General features: G+C 38.7%; 1 protein-coding gene across 2 annotated transcripts in view; it reads right to left on the bottom strand.

Annotated features, from left to right (window-relative positions):
• Nucleotides 1-15611, bottom strand: part of cdh11 (cadherin 11, type 2, OB-cadherin (osteoblast)) — an 86935-nt gene that overhangs the window by 17927 nt on the left and 53397 nt on the right. For both annotated transcript variants that reach the window (XM_088421487.1, XM_088421488.1), the window contains 5 exons: nt 10809-11080; nt 9572-9711; nt 7872-8166; nt 5071-5190; nt 522-689 (listed from right to left, as the gene is read on the bottom strand). In XM_088421487.1, coding sequence (XP_088277613.1) covers nt 522-689; nt 5071-5190; nt 7872-8166; nt 9572-9711; nt 10809-10941 — 856 coding nt within the window. In that variant the 5' untranslated portion in view covers nt 10942-11080. The remainder of the gene's footprint in view (nt 1-521; nt 690-5070; nt 5191-7871; nt 8167-9571; nt 9712-10808; nt 11081-15611) is intronic.

Genomic DNA, 15611 nt, shown 5'->3' with positions numbered 1-15611 from the left:
TTTAAGGCACGTTTCAATGCTTATTCTGTGATGATGGTTAAAAGTGAAATAATGACAGGAAGTCTTTGAGAAACCGTGAAATGGGTAATATTTTTATTCCAAAAGAAGGCTACAAAATGGCTTTGTTTTGATATTTGGGGGAGGCTTGGCTATTTTCATCTTTTAGCTTCGCTGCCTCTCTCAAAGTACTAAATATGTAATCAGCATCCTCATTGGCGCCATCTGGAACATTCTTTTCGCAGGTGCTCCTTCTGCTCATACTTTTTACAGATGCTCAGACTCGTGATACAAGTGTAAACTGCAACTGTTGTTTTGGCTTTTACCGCTGCTTTTCATGTTGCATTTTATCGCGCGCGGGATGCAAATTTGGCGACAGCAGTATTCACATATATATACGTATATATGACATGTGTGATCACAAGCAAACACATTCACTCACTCACTCACTCACTCACTCACTCACTCACTCACTCACTCACTCACCCACCCACAAAAAGCATTCTTAATTGACATGCACTCACTCTGTGGGAACTTGGGTGGGTTGTCGTTGACGTCGGTGAGCGTAATTTTGACCTCGGTGGTCCCCGACAGGCCCCCCATGTGGCCGCCCATATCCTTGGCCTGGATCACCACGTCGTACTCCTGCCGGGCCTCGCGGTCCATGTTGGGCAGCGCCGTGCGAATGATGCCTGTAGGTGCGGAAATTCGGTTTGAACGTTAACTTGTACTTACGAAAATGGTATTTGAAATTTTACCAATTGACATGTGACTTGGTAGACATATCTAGCTTGCTCATTGCACATAATTCATATCTACCATCATATATTTTATGTAAGATCTTTTTCAACCTATACATGATTTTTAATATATTTTTTAGAACTCTTTTTGAACAAAGCCCTTGATTCACATTTTTTCAGTTCTATTTCATAGTTGTTTCTTAGATTGACACCTTGAACAGCCACACGCTTTACCGGTGAATTAGTAGTTTGTAAAAATAAACACACATAACATGCACTGGACAAAATTTAAGATGCAGGGCTCAAATCATGAGGAAAAAAAGATATGGCCTAAAGTGTGATTTACAGTACTGTATTTTCCGCACTATAGGGCACACCAGATTATAAGGTGCGCCATCAATGGACAGCCTATTTTTAAATGTTTTTCACATATAAGGCACACCGCATTATATGGCGCATAGAATAGAAGCTACAGTAGTGGCTGGGGTTGCGTTAAACATCCACTAGATGGAGCTACGCTAAAGGGAATGTCAAAACAATCCGATAAGACATGTCAGGACATTATGAGATTAAATAAACAATCACAATTTAGGAATAAAGATGATTTGTGGAAAGTACTCTGAAAAATGGGAATAAATACTTCTTGATTACATTAAAAGACTGTTTAATGCCAAGACGAATCAAGAGTTTAAAACAATACTGTATAATTATTATACAATTAAATAAATCTTTTTTTAATCGAATTGCGAACAAAAACCTTAAAATATGTTGTTTTGTTGATTTAAAAACAGTTTGTGGATTCATTTTATAAAATTGTGCTTTCACAAAAACTTGCATATTTTGCACCTTGTCCCCGTATAAATTTTCGGAATGGCAGCATATGTAGCATATCAAAATTCAGTGTCAGAAAAAAACAATTGTAAAAAATACAGTTATAACTGAAATACAGTGGTAAAACTGGAAGAATTTACATGGTGATGAAGTTATTTTAGTTTTTCATCCCTCAAAAGTAAAAACTCAAGGTTTATGCGCCGTATAAGGCGCACCGGATTATAAGGCTCACCGTCAGCTTCTAAGAAAATTGAAGGCAAGTAATATGTGTTATAGAACAAAAAAGTATTTTGGTTTGATCCTTTTGCTCGTACTGTACATACAGAAACTGTAGTAGATTGAATTCACTCAATTGCAAAGTTTTGAAATTCTCATGGTGCGATGCGGGGAGAACAAAGTGGCGAATTTTAACGATTCACAAAGCAACAATAGTTAGGCTCCCTTCGTACCGCAACGGAATAAATACAATAGCTACCAAATTTGAATCAGGTGTGCTCGACAGATGGCTCAAGTTAAATTGCCAAGCTACTGAGTTTTTATCGCGGTGTGTGGGCGGAGCGTTGCACAAAGTTTGGTCAAAAGAGAGAGCGCCGAACCAAAACAGATTTCGTGAATTTATCCCATCGCTACCAAATTTAAACCAGGTGTAGTAGACAGATGGACCCCACTAAATGGCAGAGTGTTTGCATTTTCATGGTGGTTTGTGGGCGGAACATGACGACAAATTTGATTATCGGCCGTAAAAAAGCCAGCGCTATTAACTCCGCTCCTGTCATATCGACACGGACTTCTCGGAGTAAATTGATCCGACTGCTACCAAATTTAAGCCAGGTGTAGTAGACAGATGGACTGGGCTAAATTACCAACCTAATAAGTTTTCTTCATGGCGTGTGGGCGGAGCGCGGCGGCAAAATATGGTGATTAGCCAGCGAAAGCAAACCTTTAATACCTCATAATTTTTAGAGAATGAATACAATTGCAAATAAAATATACTAAATTCACGTAGTGGACAGATGGACAAAGCTTAGCGGCAGTTTTGGAGTTTCACTATTTGATGAAGCCAGGACAAGTTGACAAATCTGAACGATTCCACATACATAAACTAAAATATCATAACTCGGCTCCTGTTTGACTTTTCCAAGGCAGTTCATCCAATCGCCCCCAAATTTAACTGACGGATAATTAGTCAAGCATTTGACTTTTCACAGTAATTGTTTGCTATGAAAAATGAAGGTTTAATAATTGTTTTATTCAAGTTACTCCCCAAAATATAAGCAGTATTTTCCGCGCTATAAGGCGCACCGGATTATAGGGCGCACCCTCAATTAATGACATTTTAAAACTTTTTCCATATATAAGGCACACCGGATTATAAGGCTCAGCCTCAATAAATGACATATTTTAAAACTTCGTCAATCACAATATAGTAATACTCAAAGTAATAACTCAATAACTCTCAATAGCATAATAACTCAATGTCAATATGATCAACCTTGTTCAACTGTAAACACACAAAAGAAACAGGTCAAGCTTACTTAATCAGTTCATTCCCCATCTACGAATCTCAATATCGATCCATATATAAGGCGCACCTGATTATAAGGCGCACCATCAGCTTTTAAAAAAAAATAAATAAGGCTTTTAGGTGCGGAAAATACTGTATATTAATTAAGGATATTATATTAAGGATGAATCAGAATGTGGTGTTTAAACTAATAGTAGCACATATTTTGAAGAATATTTTTGGGTTGACTTTGCCTTGAACAAAATGGTGAAAAAAGTGCTACGACGATGAATCTGCAGTACGTAGCTGAAAAATCAGGATTAGTCTTGATTTTGGCGCCGAGTCCCAATCCAGTTGATGCAACGTTCCCGCGGCGAGGAAGTGATTGCACGTTTGATTCTGCGCGGGTTACCCCGGCAACCAAGCCACAGCCGCCCGATCTCATTGCAATGTGCGACGCGACCTCCGCAAATCATCCGTTCCCCTTCTGAATCAATCACGCTAAAAATATGGACTTAACCTAAACAAGCGGGAGATTATTTCTCTACATTTCAAACACTGATAATCTGGTGGTGTGTGTTGAAGTTTTTACGGTCACGGTGGGCCGGCTGCGTCCGTGTGACAGCGCGCAAAGCTGATAATCTCCAAACCAATTAGAAATGTGAGCTTTGGATGCGCGCCAGTCAAATGGACGACACCGCTCTGATTAGCTGAGATTTACTCCGCGCAAATCCACCATCGCGCAGCCGTAACCACGACACGCACGCGCTCCATGTGTGACCTCACACGTCCATCCGTTATCACCCCGCACTGTCAGGCCGGGACTCAGTAAGCGAGCGTGCTATTCCTTTTTTGAGCCGCGACTTTCGAATTTATACATCTTAATTTCGGATTTTATCTTGGACAAAACGATCCAGCTTCGGGGTTGCTTTGTGTAAAGCGACCTCCAAAATTGAATTTCATTGACCCAAATATTGGATTGCTCCATTTTTTGCAACTGTTGGAGTGGATCCGAGTTCAAATCCAGCTGGCTCCGGCCTTCCTGTGTGGGGTTTGCATGTTCTCCCCAAGCCTGTGCGGGTCCTCTTTGGGAACTCCGGCTTCCTCCCGCATTCCAAAAACATGCATAGCAGGTGTTTTGGACATACTAAATTGTCCTGAGGATGTAGGTGGGTGATTGGGTGCGTGAATTGTTATTCTTCTGGTTGTGCCCTGCAATTGGCTGGCAACCACTTCAAGGTGTGCTTCCCGTAGTCAGCTGGGATAGGCACAAGCAAGCCTGTTACCCTGGGGAAGACAAGCGGCTCTGGAAAATGGATGGTTGGATGTTTTGGGAATGTAATGCAGCAAGAATATATATTTTTTTCTTTTCCGGTTAAGAGCAAATTAATTGGAATGTGAAGCAACACTGTTTAGTTGTGTTATAGTGGTTTCTTAGGAAAATATTCTATGCCGTTATTTTGTTAAATGTTATCCGTTGTGCATTTTCATTGACACAATTTTTTGGCCAATGAAGTAGAAAACAGATGTTGACACACGATGAGGTCTCTGGAGTTCCTGAACAAAACGTGCCGAAATATACCGCTCCAAATGTACATAGTTCCAAATTTTATTATGTTTCTATACTTATGTTTCATTATGTCAACGTTTTGTGCTTATTAAGAGGCTACTTTGCTAGAAAAAAAGGAACTGATCATTTGTTTATTTCTGGTTAGTCCGTCTGAAAAATTCATCTCTGATGACATAGCCTATCTGTTTAAAACTTTACCCAAAAAGGCATACAGCTTTTGCAAAAGAATCTCTGTAACGCAATATCTTCAGAAGTTACTTCATGTTCCAATCAACTTGCTCTCGATTCGAAAAGAAAAACGTATTGCTCCTGTTCTGGCACCGAATTCAATTTGCTGATAGCTGCAGAAACCGTGTTGTGCCTTCATGTACCCCGATTTGAGAACCGCTGTCCCAGTCTTGCATATTTTATGTAGCTCATTTCCTCACCTGTCTGAGGCTCCACAGAGAAGTACGGTTGTCCTTGAAGGATGCTGTATACCAAGCGGGCGCTGTTTCCATACGTGGGGTCATCGGCATCCGTGGCGGTCACTTGCATCACTGACGTGCCTGCCAAACGCAAATGGTGGGATTGGTTCACCAAATATGACTTCGCATGGCCAACACGCCAATCAACGCGCGGTGAGGAGAGCGCTCGGCCGTTTTTGTCAGTCTGGATGCTGCTGTGTCAGCACCTGACTGCCACATGGTCCCTCTGCGCAGAGAAATATAATCAGTTGGATTCCAAGTTGGAAGTATGTGAAGAGGGTCTTAATCCTGGTTTGAAATGACTTTTAAATCCTAAATTGAAAATCCGGACCTGGTTTAAAGTCCTACTTTTGAAGCTAATGTAAAATCCTAACTTTAGTTTTGAAAGGAAAGCCCAAATGGAAAATATTAACACTACCTTGACACATTACTCTGAAACGCTTAACGCCCTAAACTTGACCAGAAATCCTTGTTTGGAAACTGAACATTAGCCTCAAAGTCTTCTTTAAAAATCATCTTGAAACCCTAAGCTAATTTTTGAAACCGTAAATGAAAAACAGTCAGTTTGAAAACAAATCTTGGTGTGATAGAATGACCCTAGTAAAAACCCTACTTTGGAATTTTAAAACCAGAACCATTCATTAAAACTCTAAACCTGGCTCGTAACCCAAATCATTTATTTGAAATTGTACTCAGTTGAAATCCTATCCTGGTTTTGAAACCCTACTTTTGAAACCGCAGTTTACAAGCCTCAAACTCACACTTGAAGATCTATTTGAAAACCATAACTATAGTTTGAAACCCAAACTCAGGCTTGAAACACGATTTTAAAACTCTAATGTTCTTTTTTGAACCCTAATTAAAACCCCTAAGTCAACACAAAACCCTAAAACTGGTTTGAGGCCTCAATCGCAACCCTAATTTAAAACCCTAGGTGGAAAGAGTTGCTTCAAACCGTAACGGGAAACGAACTCGTACTTAGAAACTAAATTGCAAGCTTGAAAGCTTACTTTCAAAGCCTAACCTTGGCTGGAAAACGCTCTAACCTTCTGCTCACGCCTGACTCAAGCGTTCGAGTTTCATGCGGTCGGACGATCTTGAAATGGAATCGCTCGAGCGTCTTTCTTCGGAACGCTCGTCCGCAATCTCAGCGCCGTTAAGAGTCCCCGTGACCACAACCAATCCGAGCCGGAGAGTCTATCAATATCGGAAGCTCTTAGTCAGGGAGCCGCAGGAGCTTGTCGGGGGCTTGATTCCTTTTAATGTATGGGCTAATGGCGCGGTCGTGTAGCCGCGCTTCCTGTGCTCGGGTTTCCGTGATAATCGATCATTCCCGGAGAAGAACTAGCACCGTGGGCTTCGGCAAGGACTTCATTAGCGCGTGCCACTCACTTGCTCGCTTTCGGACTTTGACTTTTGGATTCATTTGACTTGGCTGAAGAAGCGGTTACGTTCAGGTCAAAGGTCTGGATAAAGACTTGAAAAAAATTCATTCTAAATTATTGTTTAAAGTGCTAAAAAGTCACTTCTGGCGCTACAATTGACTCATACGTCCCTCCGTTCTTACATCAGTCAAACCATCGGTCTATTTTTCCATTCATTTTTCCATCAGTTAAAAACTTCCATCCATTTTTCCATCCGTCCATCCATGCAACTATTTTTACACCCATCTAGCTTCTATCCATTCTTATATCGATCTATTCATCCATCTTGTCTTTTCCTTCTCTTGTGGGCAAGTCTGACCATCCATCCATTTTTACATCATCTATCCATTTTCCACAATCCACTCATCCATCCCTCCATTTTTACATCAGTCAAACCATCCATTTTTCCATCCATGCATCCATTTTACACCCATCTATCATCCATCTATTCTTATCGATGTAGCCATCCATCATCCATCCATCTTTTCCTTCTCTTATGGGCGAGTCTGACCATCCATTTTCCACAATCCCGTCATCCATCCATCCATCCATCCATCCATCTTTTCCTTCTCTTATGGGCGAGTCTGACCATCCATTTTCCACAACCCCCCCATCCACCCATCCATCCATTCATCCATCCATCCATCCATCTTTTCCTTCTCTTATGGGCGAGTCTGACCATCCATTTTCCACAAACACCCATTCATCCATCCATTCATCCATCCATCTATCCATCTTTTCCTTCTCTTATGGGCGAGTCTGACCATCCATTTTCCACAAACACCCATTCATCCATCCATTCATCCATCCATCCATCCATCCATACATCCATCTTTTCCTTCTCTTATGGGCGAGTCTGACCATCCATTTTCCACAATCCCCTCAACCATCCATCCATCCATCCATTCTTACATTCGTGCATCCATCCATCCATTCTTACATCCGTCCATCCATCCATGCATCCATTTTTACAACCATGCATTCTTATATCGATCTATCCATCCATCATCCATCCATCTTTTCCTTCTCTAACCATCCATCCATTTTCCTCCATCCATCCATCCATCCATCCATCCATCAATCAATTTCTTTTGTGTGCCAGTCTGACCATTCATCCATCGATCCATTGTAAAAACAAGCCTCAGCAAAATATTGTATTGCATGGAGTTCTCTCGCATGTTTTAAAAAGGACATACTTAAAAAAAAACACACACACACATCTGTAATTTAGGCCCTGAATTTTAGGGGGTGCTGCGATTCCCCTTCCAGCTCAAAATTGAGCTAGTTGAATCACCCGCGCTTGTAACATTCCATCCACTCCTGTTACTACACACTCACCGACGTTGGACATCTCGGGCACCCTGGCGTAGTAGGGCCCATGCAGGAACTCAGGCGGGTTATCGTTGATGTCCTGCACCTTGACGATGAACTCGGAGGGCGGCTCCAGTGGCTTGTTGGTGTCCCGGGCCACCGCCTGGGCCGTCAGCGTGTACTGAGCCTGCTCCTCGCGGTCCAGCGTCTTGGTGGCGTGGATGTTGCCCGTCTTGTCGTCGATGACAAAGATGGTCCCCGCGCCCTCCCCCGACAGGATGTACTTGATGTTGCCGTTGCCCGAGTCCACGTCGGAGTGAAGCTGCGTGAGACGGAGAGCCAAAAATTCACGTTGTCCTTCAAGCCATTGATAGATCATGTAAAATTCCAAGGCTAATAATTAGCCTTTTTGAGTGTAATTGTTAACGAATGAGAGATTTAAAGGGCTGTCGTCCAACAAGCGACAAACGTTCTCTGCTCAGTAAAACTGGTGTTCGTCTTTTAGAAGCGCTGGAGCGTGAAATATGACGCTCGCGCTGTCATCTTACTTGTAGCCGTTTTGATGGATTCTGTTGTTGTTGAAATGCGCCACTACAAATCGGCCCCTTAAGTATGAGCTTCCCGTTCCCCGCGATTTCCCAATTCACACCCTCTTGAGGAGGAAAAGACACTCTTGGTAAAAATACTCCTATATGGGGTACAAAAACCCTTGGGGGTACATTATTGCACCATAGGCTACGTGAGATTTTAAAAGGGTTTTTGCAGGATTCAGCAAATCTAATTTAATGCTTTTTCATTTGATGGCAGGAACAGTGCATTTTTTTTTAAAACAAGAGCAAATAAATTGGAACATGGGGTACATAAACCCCTGGGGGTACATGATTGCACCATAGGCTACACGAGATTTTAACGTTTCTGCAGGTATCATCAGTAATGCTTTTTAATGGGATGACAGGAACAAATCATCTTTTTTTAAATTAAGAGCAAATCAACTGGAACATGGGTCATTTTATTACATAATCGTGTTATGACTACTTTGCAAATGATGTATACCTTGATTTTGTACACATCATCATTAGTAATGCAATTTTTCATGAGATGAGCCAGAAATTAAACAGATGGTCACATGATCGAATTGGTTTTTCTGAAGGAATTATCCACGACAAATAGTTCCAAAGTTTAATACATTAAACGTAGATGATAAAATCTTTTTTTTCAACCCCCCAAATTTTGTGCCAGTTATGGAGGACATGGAGTACAAAAAAAAAAAAAATCACAGGGTTCATAAAAATACATTGAGAACCGTAAATCCCTCAGATTTGAATTGATTTAATAATTTTTATTTGGATACAAATCTACAGAAAAAAGATGAGGGCCAGTGAACAAAAAATATTGCCGTAGTCTCACTTTTATCTCAGCATTCATAAATTCGAATCAGAATTCTCACTAAGTGACTTCAAATTCTCCAAATTCTGACTTCAAAGTAAAAAAAAAAATCTGTCAGAATTTTGATTTGAAGTTAAGCTTTCCGAAAGTAATCCTGTTACAATTCCACTTCAGAATTCTGGATAAAACTGTGAATCCTACCAACCCTTTTTACATCTTCACTAGTCCAAATACTCTTCCATAAAATCCAATCGCCACATAAATACTGTACAGTAACAAAAATCATTATGTGATGGCAAAATGAAAAAAAAAAAAAAAGAATGGGAGCAAATTAAACTCACCCTTCCCACCAGAACTGGATCCGGTCCAGTGTATTCTTCAATGACAAAGAACTGATTCCAGACCCATCCTCTTTTAGATCTGTGCAGCACCTGGCCCTCTTTTCCCACTCGGGGCCGGTGTCTGTGCATCGACGTATGACCTGTTCACACACACACACGCGTGCACACACACACACACCCACACTCTGTTGACAACTATGAAATCACAACCGCTCACAAGGATTTCTTTTTTCGGGTCTCTTTTTCGTTTCCAATTGGGATTGGCGCCAAGGTGTATGTGTGGGATGCGGGAAAGCACGTCAATGGAAATCCCACTTGGACAAAACAGTGAGAAATTGTGTGGAGGTGGTGCTTTTCATAGACGAATCTTGCCTATTCCTCAAATGTGCTATTTTCTAAGGAACAAAAAAAAAAAAACTATTGGAAAGTACCTTTGTTTAGCGAAGTCTATGATTTCGTTTGTGATCATAAAACACCTGGTACACAACACATACAGTGTGTGTGTGTGTGTGTGTGTGTGTGTGTGTGTATATACACACACATATATATATATATATATATATATATATATATATATACAATGACCTTGCTTTTGCTCTTTTTTTAGCTGTATTTACATTTAAAAAGTCAAAGCAAGCATTTTGTCATACTACCACCAGGAGGCAATGTTTCCCACATGTTTGCATACCAAAATTCTCTTTTCTCACCCTAATATATTATTTACCAGTGTGAAATGGCGTTGAGTTTCTCACCTGGTTTCTAATATTTAGAGTGCTAGCTGTCAATTGAGACCCATTTTGAAAAATACGATTGGCAAAACGTGATTAAAATTTTGATGATTGATGATTGTGATTAAAATTGATTAAAATTCTAAAGTAAATAATGTGCTTGGTTCTAAGTAGGCTTGTTTTTTCATTGGTTTGCACTCAGGAAGTAAGTTAGCTGTTTTACCCTGTGTGCCAATTGTTTCAATTATTTACTTATTTACAATTATTTACTATTTATTTCACTTTTTTAAGTTTTATTTGTCAGTATTAAGCCTTGACGCCGTGTTTATATACTGCTTGTTTAAAAAAAAAGGGCAATAAATAGACATGCTTGAACAAACATGATGATGAATAATTGCGATTAATAATCACGATTTCAATATAGACCACAGCCCTAATACACACACACACATATATATATATATATATATATATATATATATATATATATATATATAATTTCTTCCCACCTGCATGTCTGTGTCTATGGGAGCGATGATTCAATGAATCGTGTCCTCTCCGGCTTGCCGTCGCCAGGCTACAAAGGACGCAGAGTCCGGCCAACAGCAAAAACACCCTCAGCATCATCATGGTCATCATCATCAAATTCGAGCTCCTCTCTGGTTCCTCTCAGTGGAGCTCAGCCCCCACCGAGGTGACTTGTGGTTTGGCGAAGGGAATGTTGGGCGTAACGTCACACGTGGCGATCTTCTTCTTCGTCTTCTCCTCCTGTCCTCCAAACCTAGAAGCGATCAAAATGTTGGGGTTATTGATGATGATCACAGGAGAGGAAGTGTTCCAATTTTTTTTTTTTTGACGCGCACAAGCCTTGTTGTACGACTCGCCTTTAATTAGCCAGGCGAGGCAATCTGTAAACTAATTAGCTTGAATTCATTCGGACAGAGACGTGTCCACTGGTGTGAAAACGTGATGTCGGTTTCGGTTTACATGCTTTTATTTAAAATGAACATCGATCGCATAATCAGTGCAATAGGACTAATGACAGTTGCCCCCCCCCCCCCCCCCCCAACACATCCTTTTTAATTTTAAAAATAGTTTGAAAAATGTTGCACATAGTGTAAGACCTAACTGAAGAGTAAATTATTAAACCATAAGAAAAAAAAATATCTTCCACAGGTGAATTTGTTGATTTATTTTACATAAGATGATTTAAGAAAATAAACCATATTACTCTGAATTTAATGTGGAACTATAACTGTGAAAAGATAATATTCATAACTGCTTTTTTTAAGTCGTTATTTTGATTTGTTTTGTTAAAGGAAAATCCAAGTTTACATATGCAATATTTCAACATTAAGTGCACATTAAGTGCATTTAAAACTAAAACTACATTGCAGTAATATTAGTATGTAATTTAATTTAAATACTTTTATCTGTCATCTATTTTTAAGTTTTTTTTTTTTAGTTCTTTACTTTTTAAAGAGAATGTGTTTTGTTATGTTAGCTTTATTTTCCATTTTATTTTATTTTTTTATCCGTAGAAACTATATTCTAAATAGTTTTTTTTTAATACGGATTATATATGTTTGAAATAAATTATTCATTCATCTCCCTCAATGTATATTTTTAAGTGAACGCTTTTTTCAGAAAGCTATGACATGGCCAAAAGTGGTAGCATTTCCGTCTGGCAATGTTGATGATGGCTTGGAAAAAAAAAAATCATTATTTAATTATGAAACAGATCCAAGAATGATCACAAATCATTTTTAAATGATATTTCTGCGCCTGTAAATTCTTGATGAGTTTTAAAGCTTCTTTTGCGTTCAAATGTACGCTTGATGTTTCATTACTCATCGCCAGAGAAACTTTGGGTCATTTCATTGGCCCATGTTTGATCACATGACCAGCCAAGCAGGAAGCACTGACAATTAATCCCAGCTGGGCTCATGGAGTGCTTAATTATGCTTGACACTTGATTGATGGCACATGTTGGAGAGCTTCTTTTTAGTTGGGAATAACCTTGAAAACAAGATGAAGACAAAAGTGGAGAAAAACTTTAAGGTTGGTCGTTTTATCCCCTCCCAAATGCTATTTATATCAATTTTCAAGCTTTTTGTGTACCTACTGGCAAAAGATTCACAAATTTTCCCTGTTAAATAAAAATGAAGTGTTTTGAACAGGGTTTTTGCACAATGTGAAACCACACTTGAAAATATTTTAGGGATTGCACATGTTCGTTCTCTGCATAAAAAAACAAAAAAAGCATGAAATCCCTGCAATAAAGTTGTCATTTTATTGTGGAGGATTAATCAAAAAAGCACAAGCAAAGAAACATTTTTTTAAATTTATAGATATATATAAGCTCTTTTTTTTATTTTTTTCAAGTAGTTAATTTTATTTTCAACAAATAATTTGACGTACAATTGTAATCATGTATCTTGCAATTTTTTTTATATCATATATATATATATATATATATATATATATATATATATATATATATATATATATTAACCAATCCATTTGGATTTTAAATAGCCACTTTTACCCAAAACTTCTTAGGCTTGTTTTATTTATTGTTTTTGTTAATCCCACACTCCCAAATTTTGTAAATGTACCCAGAAGGACACAACAATGAGATATATATATATATATATATATATATATATATATATAGCCACTTTTACCCAAAACTTCTTAGGCTTGTTTTATTTTTTATTTTTTGTTAATCCCACACTCCCAAATTTTGTAAATGTACCCAGAAGTACACAAGAATGATATTTTATTTATTTTCAATAAATAAATACGTAAATAAAATACCCAGGATTTAACGTGGCTCTTGTAAGAGACGCAAAACTACATCTTTGGGATCGAATGAGTTAAAAAGACACAACCGAAGGAATAAAATGTTGCAGTAACGAAATATATGTTAGAAACAATTCAAATGTTTGCATTTCATTTTTATATTAGCTTTGAACAAATAATCCCAAATAATTATATAATCTCCCCAAATAATCAATTGAAAAACACAAATAACATTTAAAATAGCAGTTTTTTTTGCATGTGTAAATTTTGTCTTTTTGCCTGTGTTTTGACTGTATATCAATTTAAAAAAAAAAAGTGCCGATTGTCTATAAAGTCTACAAAGTATGCTTGATGACGCATTCAATAAAATATATAAATATATCAAATAAATTCTTCTTTTAAGGATCCTTTGAAAAATAATGTATTCAAGGCCAAATTGTTGAATTCCAAAAGCTCCCAACTTATTTTAATGGCGGCAAACTTGTGGAATCTCAACGGGCTGTCAAAGCGTCACCAATGTGTCAGCGTTTATTAAGCGTCAACCTAATTCAACATGTCTGGCATAAATTGAATAACATTGCAGCGGTGTCTTATTTCGCTTGACCGCGCTCATCCGTTATTCCGAAACCGCGTGCCACTCCGATAGAGAAACGGGATATTTTATCAAGGGGAGCCGGCGACGACATGAGTGACATCTCTACAAATTTGAAACTTGATAACGCCGCTATTGATTTTAATTTGTCTTCTCTGAGGACAAAAACATGACAGGGGCAGCTTGTCGCAGATTTTGGAACAAGACGGTTTCACATTGCAGTGGGAGATTTGGGACGCTACATAAGACTCGCAGAAGATTTTGGAAGCCGTTTTGGAAAATACACTAAATGGGATATTTTGCTTCAAAGCAGAAATGGTCACATATAAGATTTCGAGCTTTTTTTTTTTTTTTTTAGGGGAATTTTTATATAATTTGAATCATGTAAATCAGACAAAAATCAGATATTTTTTTTGTTTTTGTTTTTTTTTTGTGTTTTTTGTCAGTTTTTGGTGGGTTGCATCATTTTGACCGTTTTTGGTCATTTTCTTCCACATCAATCTGGCAGTATTTTAGCCAAAGGATGGCAGTGTGAAATCTAAGTGGTCTTGCTACATTGAATTTTAACACTATGTTCCCATCTGGGTGAAATTTCAGCTCCCTAGTGTCTTCTTTTAATGCTTTTTCTTTGATGTAAAGGTCAAAGGAGATGACAAAATACCGCACAAAAGGTTAAGTATGTATGAGTTGGCCCACAAAAATTTTAAGAAGCCATTTTGGAAAATACACAATGGATGCCGTTATGCTTTTGTGCAGACAGTAATTTTTTCTCATTTTGGGCCAAGATTAAGAGTATTTTATTTATTTATTTATTTTTTTAGAAACACTATTTTTTATGGATGGGGGTTCTATTCAATCCCAAAGATGTATTTTTACATATTCTTCAACAGTCCTTGACATTCAATCCCAGGTATTTGATGTATTTATTTATGTATTCATATAAAAATGGCTGGTGTTTATTGAATTATTTTTAAATCATCCTTTAATGTTATTTAAAAAAAATACCAGGGATTGAATGTCTGGACTTTTTAAAGACATATAAGTACCTCTTTGGGATTGAATGAGTTCAGAAATAATTGATTGGTACCAAATTTGAACAATATATACTAGACAAAGAATTTGAATTTTTATTAGCTTGTGTGGGTGGAGCATAGCAGTGAATTTTGATGACTTGACAAAAATTCTACCAAATTCCGCCCTATACATTTCCACCCAGCAGCAGGAAATTTGGTGGGCGTGTCCATCATGAGTAGACTCTCATAAAAAATTCCACAAGACATGAATGCAGAAAGTCAGCCATTTTGTTTGGATTTCACGTCAAATTTGAGGTCAATTCGGAGCATTTATACTCAACAGAAGCACAAGTCAAAATTGCAAATGTAGGCTGAGCTTGACAGTAAAATTTGATGACTTGCTATAAAACAAAACTTTGTGGCACCTATCAAATGCTGTGTGGGGGGTGGGGGTGGGGTGGAGGGGGCAGCTGAGGGCCCATTCATTCAATTTCTCATTTTGATGTATTTCTATCCTTTTCAGACTTGGCCAGAGGTGCGAGCGAGCGAGCCGGCTGTGCAGCAAACGAGATAACGACTCCCCCGGGTGAGTAAGCCCTTTTTCACCCGCCTACTTCCTGTGTCTGAACACATGACTCAAGAGTCGCATTAGAACAATAGACAAAGTATGTGCGCGTATTTATATATGCGCGTGTCCCTCGGGGGACGGGAGTCACGAGTTGGCTGAGACGTTTGTGATTCATTGGCTAACATTAGACCGCGCGCCGCTCAGGGAGTTTTGGGGGGGTTGCGACCTCGCTAACCGACACCACATGTGTCTCAAGGAAGCTGGGGGTTCGCACCGCCACCGTTTAAGTGGCACGATTTATATTTCGGGGTCAAGCTGACAAAAATGCGGTGCA

The sequence above is a fragment of the Hippichthys cyanospilos genome, chromosome 8 (assembly GCF_059441005.1).
Source record: "Hippichthys cyanospilos isolate Australia breed blue-spotted pipefish chromosome 8, RoL_Hcya_1.0, whole genome shotgun sequence".
NCBI lineage: Eukaryota > Metazoa > Chordata > Actinopteri > Syngnathiformes > Syngnathidae > Hippichthys > Hippichthys cyanospilos.
The sequence above is the reverse complement of the archived record's forward strand: the minus strand, read 5'-3'. Positions and strand labels throughout refer to the sequence as shown.